A 14,853-nucleotide genomic window follows, 5' to 3' on the forward strand; every position below is an offset into this window, starting at 1 on the left:
AGGATAATAAAGCCTACTCAGCCAATAGATATGAACAATAGAAATGGCATATATAAATTGTTTTCATACCATTCTTAGGAAAAAGTAGGTCCTTATTAAGAATAAACAGTAATTTTTAGATTATGATATCATAAGTTGATTGCTAGAGAACACCTTCAAAAGAAAATAGCCTTTAGAGATTTATGCAAGTTGAGTAACCTTAATGTGGAAATCGGAAATCTGAAATGCTCCAAAATCCAAAACATTTTAGCCACCAACATGATGCAGGTGGAAAATTCCACACATACGTAAGTACTTTACACAAACTTTTTCATGCACAAAATTGTTTAAAATATTGTGTAAAATTACCCTCAAACTATGTGTACAAGGTATATATGAAACATAAATGAATTTCACGTTTAGGCTTGGGTTTCACCTGCAAGGTGTCTCGTATATCCGAATAGTCCAAAATCCAAAACACTTCTGGTCCCAAGCATTTCAGATAAGGGATACTCAATCTATATATAGTGCCTGAAATCAGATTGCCTTTGAGTTTATAATTTTACCACATTTATGCTTGTTTACATATATAAAATAACATGGTTTTACATAGAAGATAGCTCATTGCTATGGTATACGTAAATACTGCAGACTGATTTACAAATTAGATATATCTAGATTCCCATAGGTAAATCAGACTGTAAAACTCAAAATAATGTTTATGTCATACTTATCTGGGACTATCCAATTAAATTTGAACCAATCTAACAGAAAAGAAATAAAATAATCTTTAAGAATTATCTGGGTTTTAGAAGTAGAAGAAAAAGAATATTAAAAATTTTTCAAAAGAATTACGTAGTTTTGGCCGGGCGCAGTGGCTCACACCTGTAATCCCAGCACTTTGGGAGGCCGAGGTGGGTGGATCACGAGGTCAGGAGATTGAGACCATCCTGGCTAACACAGTGAAACCCCGTCTCTACTAAAAATACAAAAAATTAGCCAGGTGTGGTGGCGGGCACCTGTAGTCCCAGCTACTCGGGAGGCTGAGGCAGGAGAATGGCACGAACCCGGGAGGTGGAGCTTGCAGTGAGCTGAGATCGCACCACTGCACTCCAGCAGCTTGGGCCAAAGAGCGAGACTCAGTCTCAAAAAAAAAAAAAAAAAAAAAAAGAATTACGTAGTTTTAAAATCAGAAATTTAAGATTTTTCAGATTTTCCTGATTCTGTTCATTTAACAAATATTTATTGAGCACCTACATATGCCAGGTACTATACTAGGCACTGGGGTTCATCACCGAAAAAACTGGCAAATTTTGTATCTTCATGTTGTTGGAAAGAGTTGGCTGTGTCAGGATTTCCCTGAGAATGTTTGTTTGTTTGTTTCTTTGTTTATTTTAATTGAGACAGAGTCTCGCCCTGTTGCCCAGGCTGGAGTGCAGTAGCACCATCTCGGCTCACTGCAACCGCTGCATCCTGGGTTCAAGCGATTCTCTTGCCTCAGCCTCCCGGGTAGCTGGGATTACAGGTGCCCACCAACATGCCAGGCTAATTTTTGTATTTTTAGTAGAGATGGGGTTTCACCATGTTGGCCAGGCTGGTCCTGAACTCCTGACCTCAAGTGATCTACCCACCTCAGCCTCCCAAAGTGCTGGGATTACAGGCATGAACCACTGCACCAGCTGAGAATGTTTATTTTGAATGAAACAGGATCTTACACTCAGTGAGCAGTAGGTTTAGGTGTGCTTTACTCTTTGATTTTGCATCTGTGTGCCTGCATATGTCCTCTACAAGAGATATTCTATCTCTGTTAGAAATTTATTTTCTCCGTTTATTAACAAAAGACTAATATATATTGAGACTATCATGGCTTTGCTGCTTTTATAGATGCTATTCTAAAAATGTGAAATATGACTTTGAACTGAATTGGAAACTTTTATTTTATTTTTTATTTTTATTTTTGAGATAGAGCCTCACTCTGTCACCCAGGCGCGATCTCGGCTTACTGAGAACTCTGCCTCCTGGGTTCATGCTATTCTCCTGCCTCAACCTCTACTACTACAGGCACCTGCCACCATGCCTGGCTAATGTTTTGTATTTTTAACAGAGACGAGGTTTCACCGTATTAACCAGGATGGTCTCGATCTCCTGACCCCGTGATCCACCTGCCTTAGGCCTCCCAAAGTCCTGGGATTACAGGCGTGAGCCACCACGCCTGGCTGGGAACTTTTATTAAAATAATATACAAAAAAATTAGATGGGCGTGGTGGCACACGCCTGTAGTCCTAGCTACTCGGGAAGCTGAGGCAAGAGAATTGCTTGAACCCAGAAGGTGGAGATTGCAATGAGCCAAGATTGTGCCACTGCACTCCAGCCTGGCAGCCTGGCAACAGGGTGAGACTCCATCTCAAAAAAAATCAAATAATAATAGCTACAACTTTATAGCAGCGATCATTGACAGACCTTAGGATTCTTTATAAGCAAAATGTTTCACATTGGAACAAGTTGGTAGGTTGAGATGAGAATTCTCTTAGTGATAGAAGTTTTTTTGATGTATGACATTCTTGAACTGCCATTCTTCAAGTGAATAATCAGGCTTTTCTTGAATGAATTCCCCTTTTATTATGTAGAAAAAAACTAGGAAGAATTAAATTAAGCATGATTGTAGATCTGAGCTGGTTCATTCAAGCTGGCTTCTGAACCCTGTGCTTGAAGGGGTGGCCTGCCCGTCCACACTTGTGGGTATTTCTAGTCGGATGGGACGAGAGACTGAGAAAAGAAATAAGACACAGAGACAAAGTATAGAGAAACAACAGTGGGCCCAGGGGACCGGCACTCAGCATACCAAGGACCTGTGCTGGCACCGGTCTCTGAGTTCCCTCAGTTTTTATTGATTATTATCTTCATTATTTCAGCAAAAAGGAATGTAGTAGGAGAGCAGGTTGATAATAAAGACAAAAACTTGTAAGCAATAGAATCTACGTCATAATTAAGTTTAAGGGAAGGTACTGTGACTGGATGTACACGTAAGCCAGATTTATGTTTCCACCCAAACATCTCAGTGGAGTAAAGAATAACAAGGCAGCATTGCTGCAAACATGTCTCGCTTCCCACCATAGGGCGGTTTTTCTCCTATCTCAGAATTGAACAAATGTACAATCGGGTTTTATACCGAGACGTTCAGTTCCCAGGGGCAGGCAGGAGACAGTGGCCTTCCTCTATCTCAACTGCAAGAGGCTTTCCTCTTTTACTAATCCACCTCAGCACAGACCATTTACGGGTGTCGGGCTGGGGGACGGTCAGGTCTTTCTCATCCCACGAGGCCATATTTCAGACTATCACATGGGGAGAAACCTTGGACAATACCCCACTTTCAAGGGCAGAGGTCCCTGCAGCTTTCCGCAGTGTATTGTGCCCCTGGTTTATTGAGACTAGAGAATAGCGATGACTTTTACCAAGTATACTGCTTGTAAACATTTTGTCAACAAGGTACGTCCTGCACAGCCCTAGATCCCTTAAACCTTGATTTCATACAACACATGTTTTTGTGAGCTTCAGGTTGGGTCAAAGTGGCTGGGGCAAAGTGGTTGGGGCAAAGCTACAAATTAACAACATCTCAGCAAAGCAGTTGTTCAAAGTACAGGTCTTTTTCCAAATGGAGTCTCTTAAGTCTTTCCTTTCTACATAGACACAGTAACAGTCTGATCTCTTTCTTTTCCCTACAGTGCTAATTAACTTTTCCGTATTTTAGATTAAAGCTTTCTGCATTGAACCAAGATAAGCTGTTGGTTGATATAAATAAGAACCTGTGGGAAAAAATGAGACACTGCTCTGACAAAGAGGTACTTTTGTCTCATTTTCTGAATGAGAATCAGTAAAGACATTTCTGAACGATGTTTATTGTGAAATGAGTAACTGTTACTTGGTCACAGTGATGAGTTATTTAACTGATTTTTTAGGTGTAATGTGGTACCAAGGTCTTATTTAATTATACACAATTGTTAATATATAATCTTTTCAAACCTGAGATGATCAATTTAATATATGAAATATAGTTGAAGTTTATTTAGAGTTCCCTCCTTGCTATTTGCCTTTCACTTAGATTTAGACGAAGAAAAGATTTACTTTAATTGATTAAATAGCAAGCGACCCATTTTATATGTGCTCTAATATATTAAAAAGTTTCATTAACTAAGAGCCTGTCATTTTCTAATTCATAATATGAATAAGTGAATTAAAGGCAGGAATCAAAACTGAAATCTTTTTTCTGGTCTTAGACAATTATATGGAATTAAACTTGCAAATGACAAATATCCTGCCTTAGGATATCCTGCCTTAGGATCGGCAAAGCCTAGCCTTCCTAGACCATTTACCTCTTCTGACTCGTTTGTTTTAGTACAGTGTTCTCTATAACTTTCCCTTCCAGCTGAAGGCCTTTGGAATTTATCTTAACAAAATAAAGTCACGTTTTACCAAGATGACTAAAGTCTTCACTCACCAAGGAAAAGTGGCTCTGTATGGCAAGCTGGTGCAGTCAGCTCAGGTAATTTGAGACAGTTAATATCATAGAAAGAAAGAGATATTAAAATTACTTTCTAGTGGTTATAGAATATGAAGAATCTTCCTTAGAAGACATGTGAATAAGACTTGGGCAAAAACTTACAATTAAGAGGTAAGGTTCAATTTGTCAAAAGTGGCAAATCCTGACATCTTGAGTAATATTGGAATAAAATTACTAATGTGGACCTATGTCTCATCTCAAATACTATTATCCATCATACATACTGAAATAAAATACATAGGATTCTGGTCTCCCATTGCTAAGGACTATACCATAGTATTATCTTCTTCATAGTCCATACTAAGCTGTATATGTATGCATATGTGTTTAAAGTAGCATTTCCCAAAATGATTAGCTTTTTTAAAAGGCTCTGCATAAAAAAACTTTCCATTGGCAAGTAAGTATGGGAAATGTTGCAAGCAATATGCCCTTTCAGAGAAATATAACTTTTTTAAGTCTAAGCATTAATGCTGTAATTCTTTTTGACCACTGTTTCCCATGTTTAGTTCATCATAGAAATGTTTTTAAGTAATAAATATTAATATATTGTATTCCATGGAACACCTATAGAAATGCTAAAATAAAGTGCCAGAATTAGTTTTATGTCAATATGCTTTTTAAATTATTTCATTTTCTTTTAATAAAATATTTTATTAAATTTATAAAATAAACTTATTTTCCAGAGTTCTTTTGGCTAAAACTTATTTTAATAAAATTTACTTTTTTTTTTAAGTTCCAACCTAAAGCTTTGACCTTCATTTTAAGATTTGCCTGTTTGTGGGCTGGGCGCGGTGGCTCACGCCTGTAATCCCAGCACTTTGGGAGGCTGAGGCGGACGGATCACGAGGTTGGGAGATCGAGACCATCCTGGCTAACACGGTGAAACCCTTTCTCTACTAAAAATACAAAAAATTAGCCAGGCGTGGTGGCAGGCAACTGTAGTCCCAGCTAATCAGGAGGCTGAGGCAGGAGAATGGCGTGAACCCGGGAGGCGGAGCTTGCAATGAGCCCAGATGGCGCCACTGCACTCCAGCCTGGAATGAGACTCTGCCTCAAAAAAAAAAAAAAAGAGAGAGATTTGCCTGTTTGTGATCATGATAGAGCGATTATGTGAGCAATTTGAACCATTTATAATATTTTCTTTAGAGGTTTAACTTGACAGTCTATAATCTTTTGTATTTAGAATGAGAGGGAGAAACTTCAAATAAAGATAGATGAGATGGATAAAATACTTAAGAAGATCGATAACTGCCTCACTGAGATGGAAACAGGTAAAGTATTTTAAATACTTTTCCAAAAGAAAATTTAATTTTATCTAAATGCTCTCCTACAGTAGAGAATGTTGGTACCACGATATTGAAGACTTGTCTTAGCAACTTGAGATATTAAATTAGAGTAAATTGGCTGGGCACAGTGGCTCATGCCTGTAATCCCAGCACTTTGGGAGGCCGAGCCGGGCAGATCACCTGAGGTCAGGAGTTCGAGACCAGCCTGGCCAACATGGTGAAACTCCATCTCTACTAAAAATTTAAAAATTAGCTGGGCGTGGTGGTGGCCACCTGTAGTCTCAGCTACTCAGGAGGCTGAGGCAGGAGAATCGCTTGAACCCAGGATGTGCAGGTTGCAGTGAGCTAAGATTGCACCACTGCACTCCAGCCTGGGTGACAGAGTGAGACTCCATCTCAAAAAAAATAATAATAAAATAAATAAATAAATAAATTAGAGCAAATTAAAGTTCCTTTACTATAGTCATCCATGATTCAATCAAGATTTAACCTAGACTGTAATTTTGTGTTTTTTAATAGATGAATTTATCTCAGTTTGAAAGCCGTCTGTCCTTTCAGTTTGGTCTTTATAATCCCAACTTTTTAGAGTTACTCTCCTGAAACTCTTTTCTCAAAGATCACATGATTCTGCAGTCATCAGATTTTGTTCTTCTCAGTCCTTAGCCATTTTGACCTCTTTCAGCATTTGACACTGATGACTGTTCTTTTCTTCCTGAAATGTTCATCTCCCTTAATCTCTGTGACAATGCACTATCTTGACCCAGTTGTTTTCTCCTGGCTGCTCAATCCAGCTTCTCTGTTGGCCTCTCTTTCTCTAACTGATCCCTTGTGGGGATTTAGATTTTATCATCTGTTCTTTTCTATATTCTCTCCCCCAATGCTTTCATGTGCCTTAATAATTATGTGACTGATTCCCAAATTTAAATTCCTCAAGCATTTTTTGAGCGTATACTGCATGCCAGATACTGTGCTTAGTATCAGAAAAGAAATAAAAATATTTAAGACACAGATTTTGCCCTAAAGTAGCTTATAATCATTTCAGGTGAGGGCATCTTTAGCCTCTCTTTCTTGAATTCTAGACTCAATTTCTAGCTTCCTTCTGAACCTGTATGCAAAAAATATCCTTAAACACCTTAAACTGTGAATACAGCCTGGGCAACAGAGTGAGGCACTATCTCTACAAAAAACAAGAGATTAGCTCAGCGTGGCGGCACATACCTGTAGTCCTAGCTACTTGGGAGGCTGAGGCAGGAAGATCTCTTGAGCCCAGGAGGTCAAGACTACAGTGAGGCAAGATCACACCACTGCACTCCAGCCTGTGCAACAGAGCGAACTAAATAAATAAATTTAAATATATTCTCCGAACTCCAAAATAAAATCCAAAAACTTGTTCTCTCTTATAATGTTTCTCATCTTTATTTATAGCAGTCACAATTCTTATACATTGTAAAAGACTCAATACTTTCATTGTCTTTGAGGCTCTTTTGACAAGTCCTGTCATCGGCAGCTTCAGCATCTCATGTGTTTATTTTCCTTTCCTATTAAGGCTCATCTTAATTCTGAAATGTGCTATTTCAGTCTTTTAACTAATCTTTATACATTCTTACCATTATTCCACCTTTTTCCATTCCAGCCTGCACATTGCTGCCAGATTAATAATTATGAAAGACAGTTTTCATTAATGTTACTCCTTTGAAAAACTTCTGTCTTTCCATTTATTACAAAGTAAAGTCCAAACTTAATTTTTTTTTTTTTTTTTTTTGAGACGGTATTTCACTCTCGTTACCCAGGCTGGAGTCAATGGCACAATCTCTGCTCACTGCAACCTCCGCCTTCCAGATTCAAGCGATTTTCCTGCCTAAGCTTCCCGAGTAGCTGGGATTACAGGCATGCACCACCAGGCCCGGCTAATTTCTTTTTTTTGTATTTTTAGTAGAGACGGGATTTCTCCGTGTTGGTCAGGCTGATCTCGAACTCCCGACCTCCGGTGATCCGCCTGCCTCGGCCTCCCAAAGTGCTGGGATTACAGGCGTGAGCCACCGCGCCTGGCCCAAACTTAACTTTCTCTGTGGTTAGCTTAAAGAAAAAAAAAAAGTCCAAACTTCTGAGCTTGACATTTCATATCTTCTACAGTTGTTTTCAGATTTACATGATTTGTTACTACTCCCATACACCGCTTAAATTCCAACCAAACATTGCTGTTTTTATGCAGTTCTGCCACTTTTTTGATACAGAATCTCGCTCTGTCACCCAGGCTGGATTGCAGTGGCATGATCTCCGCTCACTGCAACCTCTGCCTCCTGGATTCAAGCAATTCTTGTGCCTCAGCCTCCCAAGTAGCTGGGATTACAGGCATGCACCACCACCCCCAGTTCATTTTTGTATTTTTAGTAGAGATGGTGTTTCACCATCTTGGTCAGGCTGGTCTCAACTCGTGGCCTCAAGTGATCTGCCCATCTCAGCCTCCCAAAGTGCTAGGATTACAGGCATCAGCCACTACACCTGCCTTTTTCTTTTTTTTAAAAAAAAAAAAAAAGAGAGAGAGGCAGAATCTCACTCTGTTGTCCAGGCTGGGGTGCAGTGGCATGATCATAGCTCACTGCAGCTTCAAACTCCTGGGCTCAAGGAATCCTCCTTCCTCAGCCTCCTGAGTAGTTGGGACTATAGGCACATGCCACTAGCCTGATCGTTTCTACTTTGGTCTTTGCTACTACATACTACATTCTCCTTCTGTTTTTCACCGAAGAAAGTAGTCTATTTTCCTTGAGCTCTCGTGGCTCTTTTGTTAGTACTTCTTATATTACCCATCACATCTACTTGTATTATAGTTATTTTGTATAGTTTATCTTCCTGATTAATTTATAAGCTCTGTGGAGGCAGGAATCAGCTCTTCTTTTTCTCCATCTCCTTCAGAGTCCCTAGGACTATATTTCATACAGAGTAAGTGCCTAGTACATGTTTTTTGCACTGAATTGACCATGAGTACATGAATTCCATAGTCTAAAGTTCACCGCTTTGTTGACTACCTTACTTTCTCTTTCACAGAGAAAAAAAAAAATAGAAGCCATCAGACTAGAACTTCTGAACTTCCTACTACCAAAGAAACAATCTGTCATTGTTTAATAAATTGTTTTTGATTGAATTATTCTTTTTTTTTCCTTATTTTGTTTTCTTTTTTTACTTATTTTTCACTGAATTATTCTAACACATACTGTCTACTTTAGAAACTAAGAATTTGGAAGATGAAGAGAAAGACAATCCTGTGGAAGAATGGGATTCTGAAATAAGAGCTGCAGAAAAAGGTAATTGAATTAGTTAAGGAGATAAATGGGTGTGGGGGAAGCCCTTCTGTTCTGAGTTTGTTTATATACTTCGGTGAGATTAAGTCAGAATTTTCAATAAAACAGATGATTTTTGTGGCAACATTCTAATATGTTTGTTCTGGTTTTTTTGTTTGTTTGTTTGTTTGTTTTCTGTTTCCAAAGAATTGGAACAGCTGAAAACTGAAGAAGAGGAGCTTCAAAGGTCAGCCTTCAATCAAAGTGTTAGAAAATATAATGCTAAACTACAGAAGGCTAGATGACTTCCTGCCTCCAGAGACTGACAGGATTTGGGGACATGAGTCTTGACTTAGGCTGACTCAGGGCTTCTCCACTTTAAATGGAAACCTAGAGTCCATCTTAGTCAACAGTAGTTTTGAAGCACTTATTGTTTACAGGGCATTTATCCACAACAGTGTTTCTCAAGCTTGAATACTACCAGTATCCTTTTTGTTTAATAAATATAAATATAAACAAGTATAAAATGAAGTATATATTTCTTAGGCCTATGAATCTTATTCAACTGTAAGTGTAAAAGAAAGTGAATAGAAATAATGACAAAACCACTAAAATTCTAGTTGACAACATTAATTTGGCAGGTGATAGTGTTTGGCTGAAATTAAATTGATGCTAGCAAAATGATTAACAAAGATATGTTCTGTTTAGCTCTAACAACTAAACAAAACCAAATACAGGCAAAAAAAAAAAAACAAAACTGTGACATGTCTCAGTTTTAAAGTAGATCTTATGATCTACATTATGCTTATATTTTTATATTTTTGCTTTTTATCAAAAATAAAAATGTAGTATTTAAAAATTATCTTAATATGTGAATCCCAAGGATATCTTCATGCATCCTAATTTGAAAAACAATGATTTATGCCTTTCCCGGGTAGACCCACTTCTAGATTAATGCTTATAAAAAAATAAAATAAAACTAAACTAAGAATGCAGAAATGGATGCCATACACCTAACATTATTACCTCAATGGGGAGTCATGTAACATGTGACTTCTTATCATAAACCTTTTATATTGATAGAGTCTGAATTCTCTAACAAAAGCCTTATCTCTCTGAATACCTGCTTTTATTTGCAGAAATCTCTTAGAACTGGAGATACAAAAAGAGCAGACCCTTGCTCAAATAGACTTTATGCAAAAACAAAGAAATAGAACTGAAGAGCTACTGGATCAGTTGAGGTAAGGAAATGCAGGCATCATTTGTTTGTGTTTTATTTTGTACCTCGTGGTTGTTTAAACCGATTGGAGCAATTGATGTATTTTTAATGTGTTGCTGTTTTTAACCTATGCAGTGCTGTTTCAAAAAGAGTCAGTGTACTCAACAGTAAGCTGGAAATAGAGTAGAAGAACTATGGAATTATAATTTTTCCATATTTTATACTTTTCATTACGTAGACTTGGTGTTTCTCCGATATACAACTCAAGATTGGATTCTTAGTTATTTCAAAAGCTTAAGTTTGTACATTCACAATATATGAATTGAAATATTTTCTCCCAGTCCAGTGGAAAAACATTAGCAGCTGCTGTTGGTACTGTTTGGGTGGTATCAGAAGTTCTCTTTTATGTTAATTTTAAAAATGCTTTTTTAAAATCTTGTTTATCTCTCTACAGCTTGTCTGAGTGGGATGTCGTTGAGTGGAGTGATGATCAAGCTGTATTCACCTTTGTTTATGACACGATACAACTCACCATCACCTTTGAAGAGTCAGTTGGTAAGGAGCCAAAGTGAGATAATTCTTTTACAGAAAAATGAATGGCTACACTCACTAAAGATTTCAAATCTTTATTTTACTATACTGATAACTATTGGCATGATGAGAGCACTGCTGAAAGTCTTAGAATAGTCACTTTATTGATAGCAGAATTTTATTTTATTATGTAAAGAATAAAATAAAAATGGAATTAGTGAACGTTGCCCTTTGTTGAATTACATTAAATAAAAATTTTGCTATCCAAATAATGGATAAACATATGCTACTCATGTCTATTTACTATGAGTTTCTTTCTTTTCATCTCCATCTTTCGTGATAGAGAATAGAGAATTTACCCTAATGGCTGGAGATTCTTTTTTTTTTTTTTTTTTTTTTTTTTCTCTTTTTTTACTTAAGAGTGAGGCCCTGCAGCTCACGTCTGTAATCCCAGCACTTTGGGAGGCTGAGGTGGGTGGATCATCTGAGGTCAGGAGTTTGAAACCGGCCTGACCAACATGGTGAGGCCCCGTCTCTACTAAAACTACAAAAAATGAGCTGGGCATGCACCTGTAATCCTAGTTACTCGGGAGGCTGAGACAGGAGAATCATTTGAACCCAGGACGGGGAAGTTGCAGTGAGCCAAGATTGTGCCACTGCACTCCAGCCTGGGCAACAGAGCGAAACTCTGTCTCAAAAAAAAAAAAAAAAAGTGAGGCCCTAACAAGTTAATTGGAAGTTCTGTGTGTATATGTGGGTTTATCATCTAAAAGGATAAAACCACTATATAGGGTGGAAATCACTATATGGTAACTGAACAGAGGCCCAGCTGTTTTGTTGGAGTTCACTAATTGTCAGTGTCTTTTAGGTATTTTCTCTTTAACCAATCAGCGTCAACATGGCCAACCATGGGCAAACATGGCCGTATTGGAACTTAGGATCTTCACAATCTCTGGGCCTCTAAACCTGATTCTCCTTGAAAGTTTCTTTTCTCAATGAATAGCGTTACCTTCTGTCCAGGTCCAAAATTAAAACTTAGGAATCACTCTATACCTCTTTCTCCCTTGCTGTACATATTCAAATCATCAGTAAGACATGCTTTTTGTTTTTATTTATTTATTTATTTTTATTTTTATTTATTTATTTTTTTTGAGACAGTCTCACTCTGCCACCCAGGCTGAAGTGCAGTAGTGCAATCTCTGCTCACTGCAACCTCTGCCTCCTGGGTTCAAGTGATTCTCCTGCCTCAGCCTTCCAAGCAGCTGGGATTATAGGCATGCGCCACCCCGGCTAATTTTTTTATATTTTGTGGGGATGGGGTTTCAACATGTATGTTGTCCAGGCTGGTCTCAACTCCTGACCTCAAGCGATTTGCCCACCTTGGCCTCCCAAAGTGCTGGATTACAGGCATGAGCCACAGCGCCCAACCTACTGGTTTTAATTTCTTAATATTCATCCACTGTTTTTCATCTGTTCTGTCAATAATCATCTCTAACCTAGATGACTACAGTAACATTCCAGCTGGACTTTATGGATCTTCTCCTTCTCCTCCCTGAAGCTATAGTGATTACTGAAAATCTGACTATGCACCTATTACTCTTAGGCTAATGATCAAAGTATTTGATCTAGCCTATGAAGCATTGCCTGAATTGAATTTTTCTCCTTTTCCTATCTCATACTACCTTCCTACCTCTGCACATTGGCCACAGTGGACTTCTTTTATTTCCTTAAATGATCATGGTGTTTCCTGCTCAGCCATATTCATCCTATCTCAACACCTTCATGCTGATGTTTCTTATGCCCAAACGCTGTTTTCCCCCGCTTCACTAATGAACTCCTACTAATAATTGTAAGAGCTCAGCTCTCAGTGATCAGTTTCTCACCCTTCTGTTGTATGTTCTTGCTTTCTGTGGTTTTCCTTAATAGTGCTTATCATAGTTTGTAGTTCTTGCAGTGTTTATTAGTGCAGTTATCTGTGCGTCTCCCTGAGTTGTAAGCTTCTTGAGGGCACAGGTTGAGTATGCTGTTTTTCTCATGGTATCCACAGTGCCTAACACATAGAAAATATGTAACAAAGCATTCAATAAAGAGAAAATAATCAATTCAGGAGACAGAGATAACTCTAGAGTTTGGAGGAGCGAGCAGCTATCTCAGCTACCTAAAATGTATTATAGCAATGCTAAAAGCATAACTCATTTTTACTGTATTTATACAATGATAGGAGTTGTGGGGAGATGATAGCCATTTTCCTTATATGATTGCTGAAAATAAAATTATCTTTGCACAGAAGTTAGGGGTTAAAAGAGGAGGCCTTAACAATTATAGCTGTGTACTACCTTTTAAATGTCCTTCAAAGACATACCAATCAATGTAGTTGAACAGTCTCAGGGGAGCCTTTACTAGATACAGAGAATAATGATTCAAGGATAACCCTTCAACTTCCTGTGGAAAAAACTCTGCTACACAGAAGGAGTAGGATTCTAAAGTACTGAGTTTTATGTGACTTCAAATCAGGTAGTTTAAAAAAAAAAAAAAAAAAAAACAAGGCCAGGCACGGTGGCTGATGCCTGTAATCCCAGCACTTTGGGAGGCCGAGGTAGGCGGATCACGAGGTCAGGAGATCGAGACCATCCTGGCTAACATGGTGAAACCCCGTGTCTACTAAAAATACAAAAAATTAGCCAGGTGTGGTGGCGGGCGCCTGTAGTCCCAGCTACTCAGGAGGCTGAGGCAGGAGAATCGCTTGAACCTGGGAGGCTGAGCTTGCAGTGGGCCAAGACGGCGCCATTGCACTCTAGCCTGGGAGACAAAGTGAGACTCTCTGTCTAAAAAATTTTTTAAAAATCATTATTCTGGTTTTTTCTAGTTGGTCTCCCTTTCCTGGACAAGCGTTATAGGAAGATTGTTGATGTCAATTTTCAATCTCTGTTAGACGGTAAGTTGAAAACATTTAAGTCTCTAAAAATTTGTTGGGGCTGGGCACTATGGCTCATGCCTTTAATCCCAGCACTTTGGGAGGCTGAGGCGGGTGGATCACCAGGGGTCAGGAGTTTGAGACCAGCCTGACTAACATGGTGAAACCCCGTCTCTGCTAAAAATACAAAAACTAGCCAGGTGTGGTGGCGCCCTCCTGTAGCCCTAGCTACTCAGGAGGCTGAGGCAGGAGAATCACTTGAACCTGGGAGGTGGAGGTTGTGTTGAGCCAAGATTATGCCACTGCACTCCAGTCTGGTGACAGAGTGAGACCTTGTCTCAAAAATAAAAAATAAGGCTGGGCACGGTGGCTCACGCCTGTAATCCCAGCACTTTGGGAGGCCGAGGAAGGCAGATTACGAGGTCAGGAGATTGAGACTATCCTGGTTAACACAGTGAAACCCTGTCTCTACTAAAAAATACAAAAAAATTAGCCAGGCGTAGTGGCGGGCACCTGTGGTCCCAGCTACTCGGGAGGCTGAGGCAGGAGAATGGCGTGAACCTGGGAGGCGGAGTTGGCAGTGAGCCGAGATCGCACCACTGCACTCCAGCCTGGGCGACAGAGCGAGACTCTATCTCAAAAAAAAAAAAAAAAAAAAAAAAAGGCCAGGAGCAGTGGCTCACGCCTGTAATCCCAGCACTTTGGTAGGCCGAGGTGGGCTGATCACAAGGTCAGGAGATTGAGACCATCTTGGCTAACACAGTGAAACCCCGTCTCTACTAAAAATAAAAAAACAATTAGCCAGGCGTGGTGGCTGGCGTCTGTAGTCCCAGCTACTTGGGAGGCTGAGGCAGGAGAATGGCGTGAACCTAGGAGGTGGAGCTTGCAGTGAGCCGAGATCGCGCCACTGCATTCCAGCCTGGGCAACAGAGCGAGACTCCGTCTCAAAAAAAAAAAAATTATTACGGAGTCTTGAGCAATGATTAATAGTACCTATTTTCATAATTTAAAAATTACAATTATGAGCACTTAGTCTGTATCAGGCATGTGTATTACTTAAATTAACACTATGAAGTCCATGCGATTTG

General features: G+C 39.1%; 1 protein-coding gene across 2 annotated transcripts in view; it reads left to right on the plus strand.

Annotated features, from left to right (window-relative positions):
- KNL1 (kinetochore scaffold 1) overlaps positions 1-14,853 on the plus strand; it is a 70,551-nt gene that overhangs the window by 47,429 nt on the left and 8,269 nt on the right. For both annotated transcript variants that reach the window (XM_054450271.2, XM_063652132.1), the window contains 8 exons: positions 3,728-3,818; positions 4,403-4,519; positions 5,721-5,808; positions 9,048-9,125; positions 9,309-9,348; positions 10,241-10,342; positions 10,775-10,875; positions 13,718-13,786. In XM_054450271.2, the coding sequence (XP_054306246.1) occupies positions 3,728-3,818; positions 4,403-4,519; positions 5,721-5,808; positions 9,048-9,125; positions 9,309-9,348; positions 10,241-10,342; positions 10,775-10,875; positions 13,718-13,786 (686 nt within the window). The remainder of the gene's footprint in view (positions 1-3,727; positions 3,819-4,402; positions 4,520-5,720; positions 5,809-9,047; positions 9,126-9,308; positions 9,349-10,240; positions 10,343-10,774; positions 10,876-13,717; positions 13,787-14,853) is intronic.

Source organism: Pongo pygmaeus, chromosome 16 (genome assembly GCF_028885625.2).
Source record: "Pongo pygmaeus isolate AG05252 chromosome 16, NHGRI_mPonPyg2-v2.0_pri, whole genome shotgun sequence".
Taxonomy (NCBI): domain Eukaryota; kingdom Metazoa; phylum Chordata; class Mammalia; order Primates; family Hominidae; genus Pongo; species Pongo pygmaeus.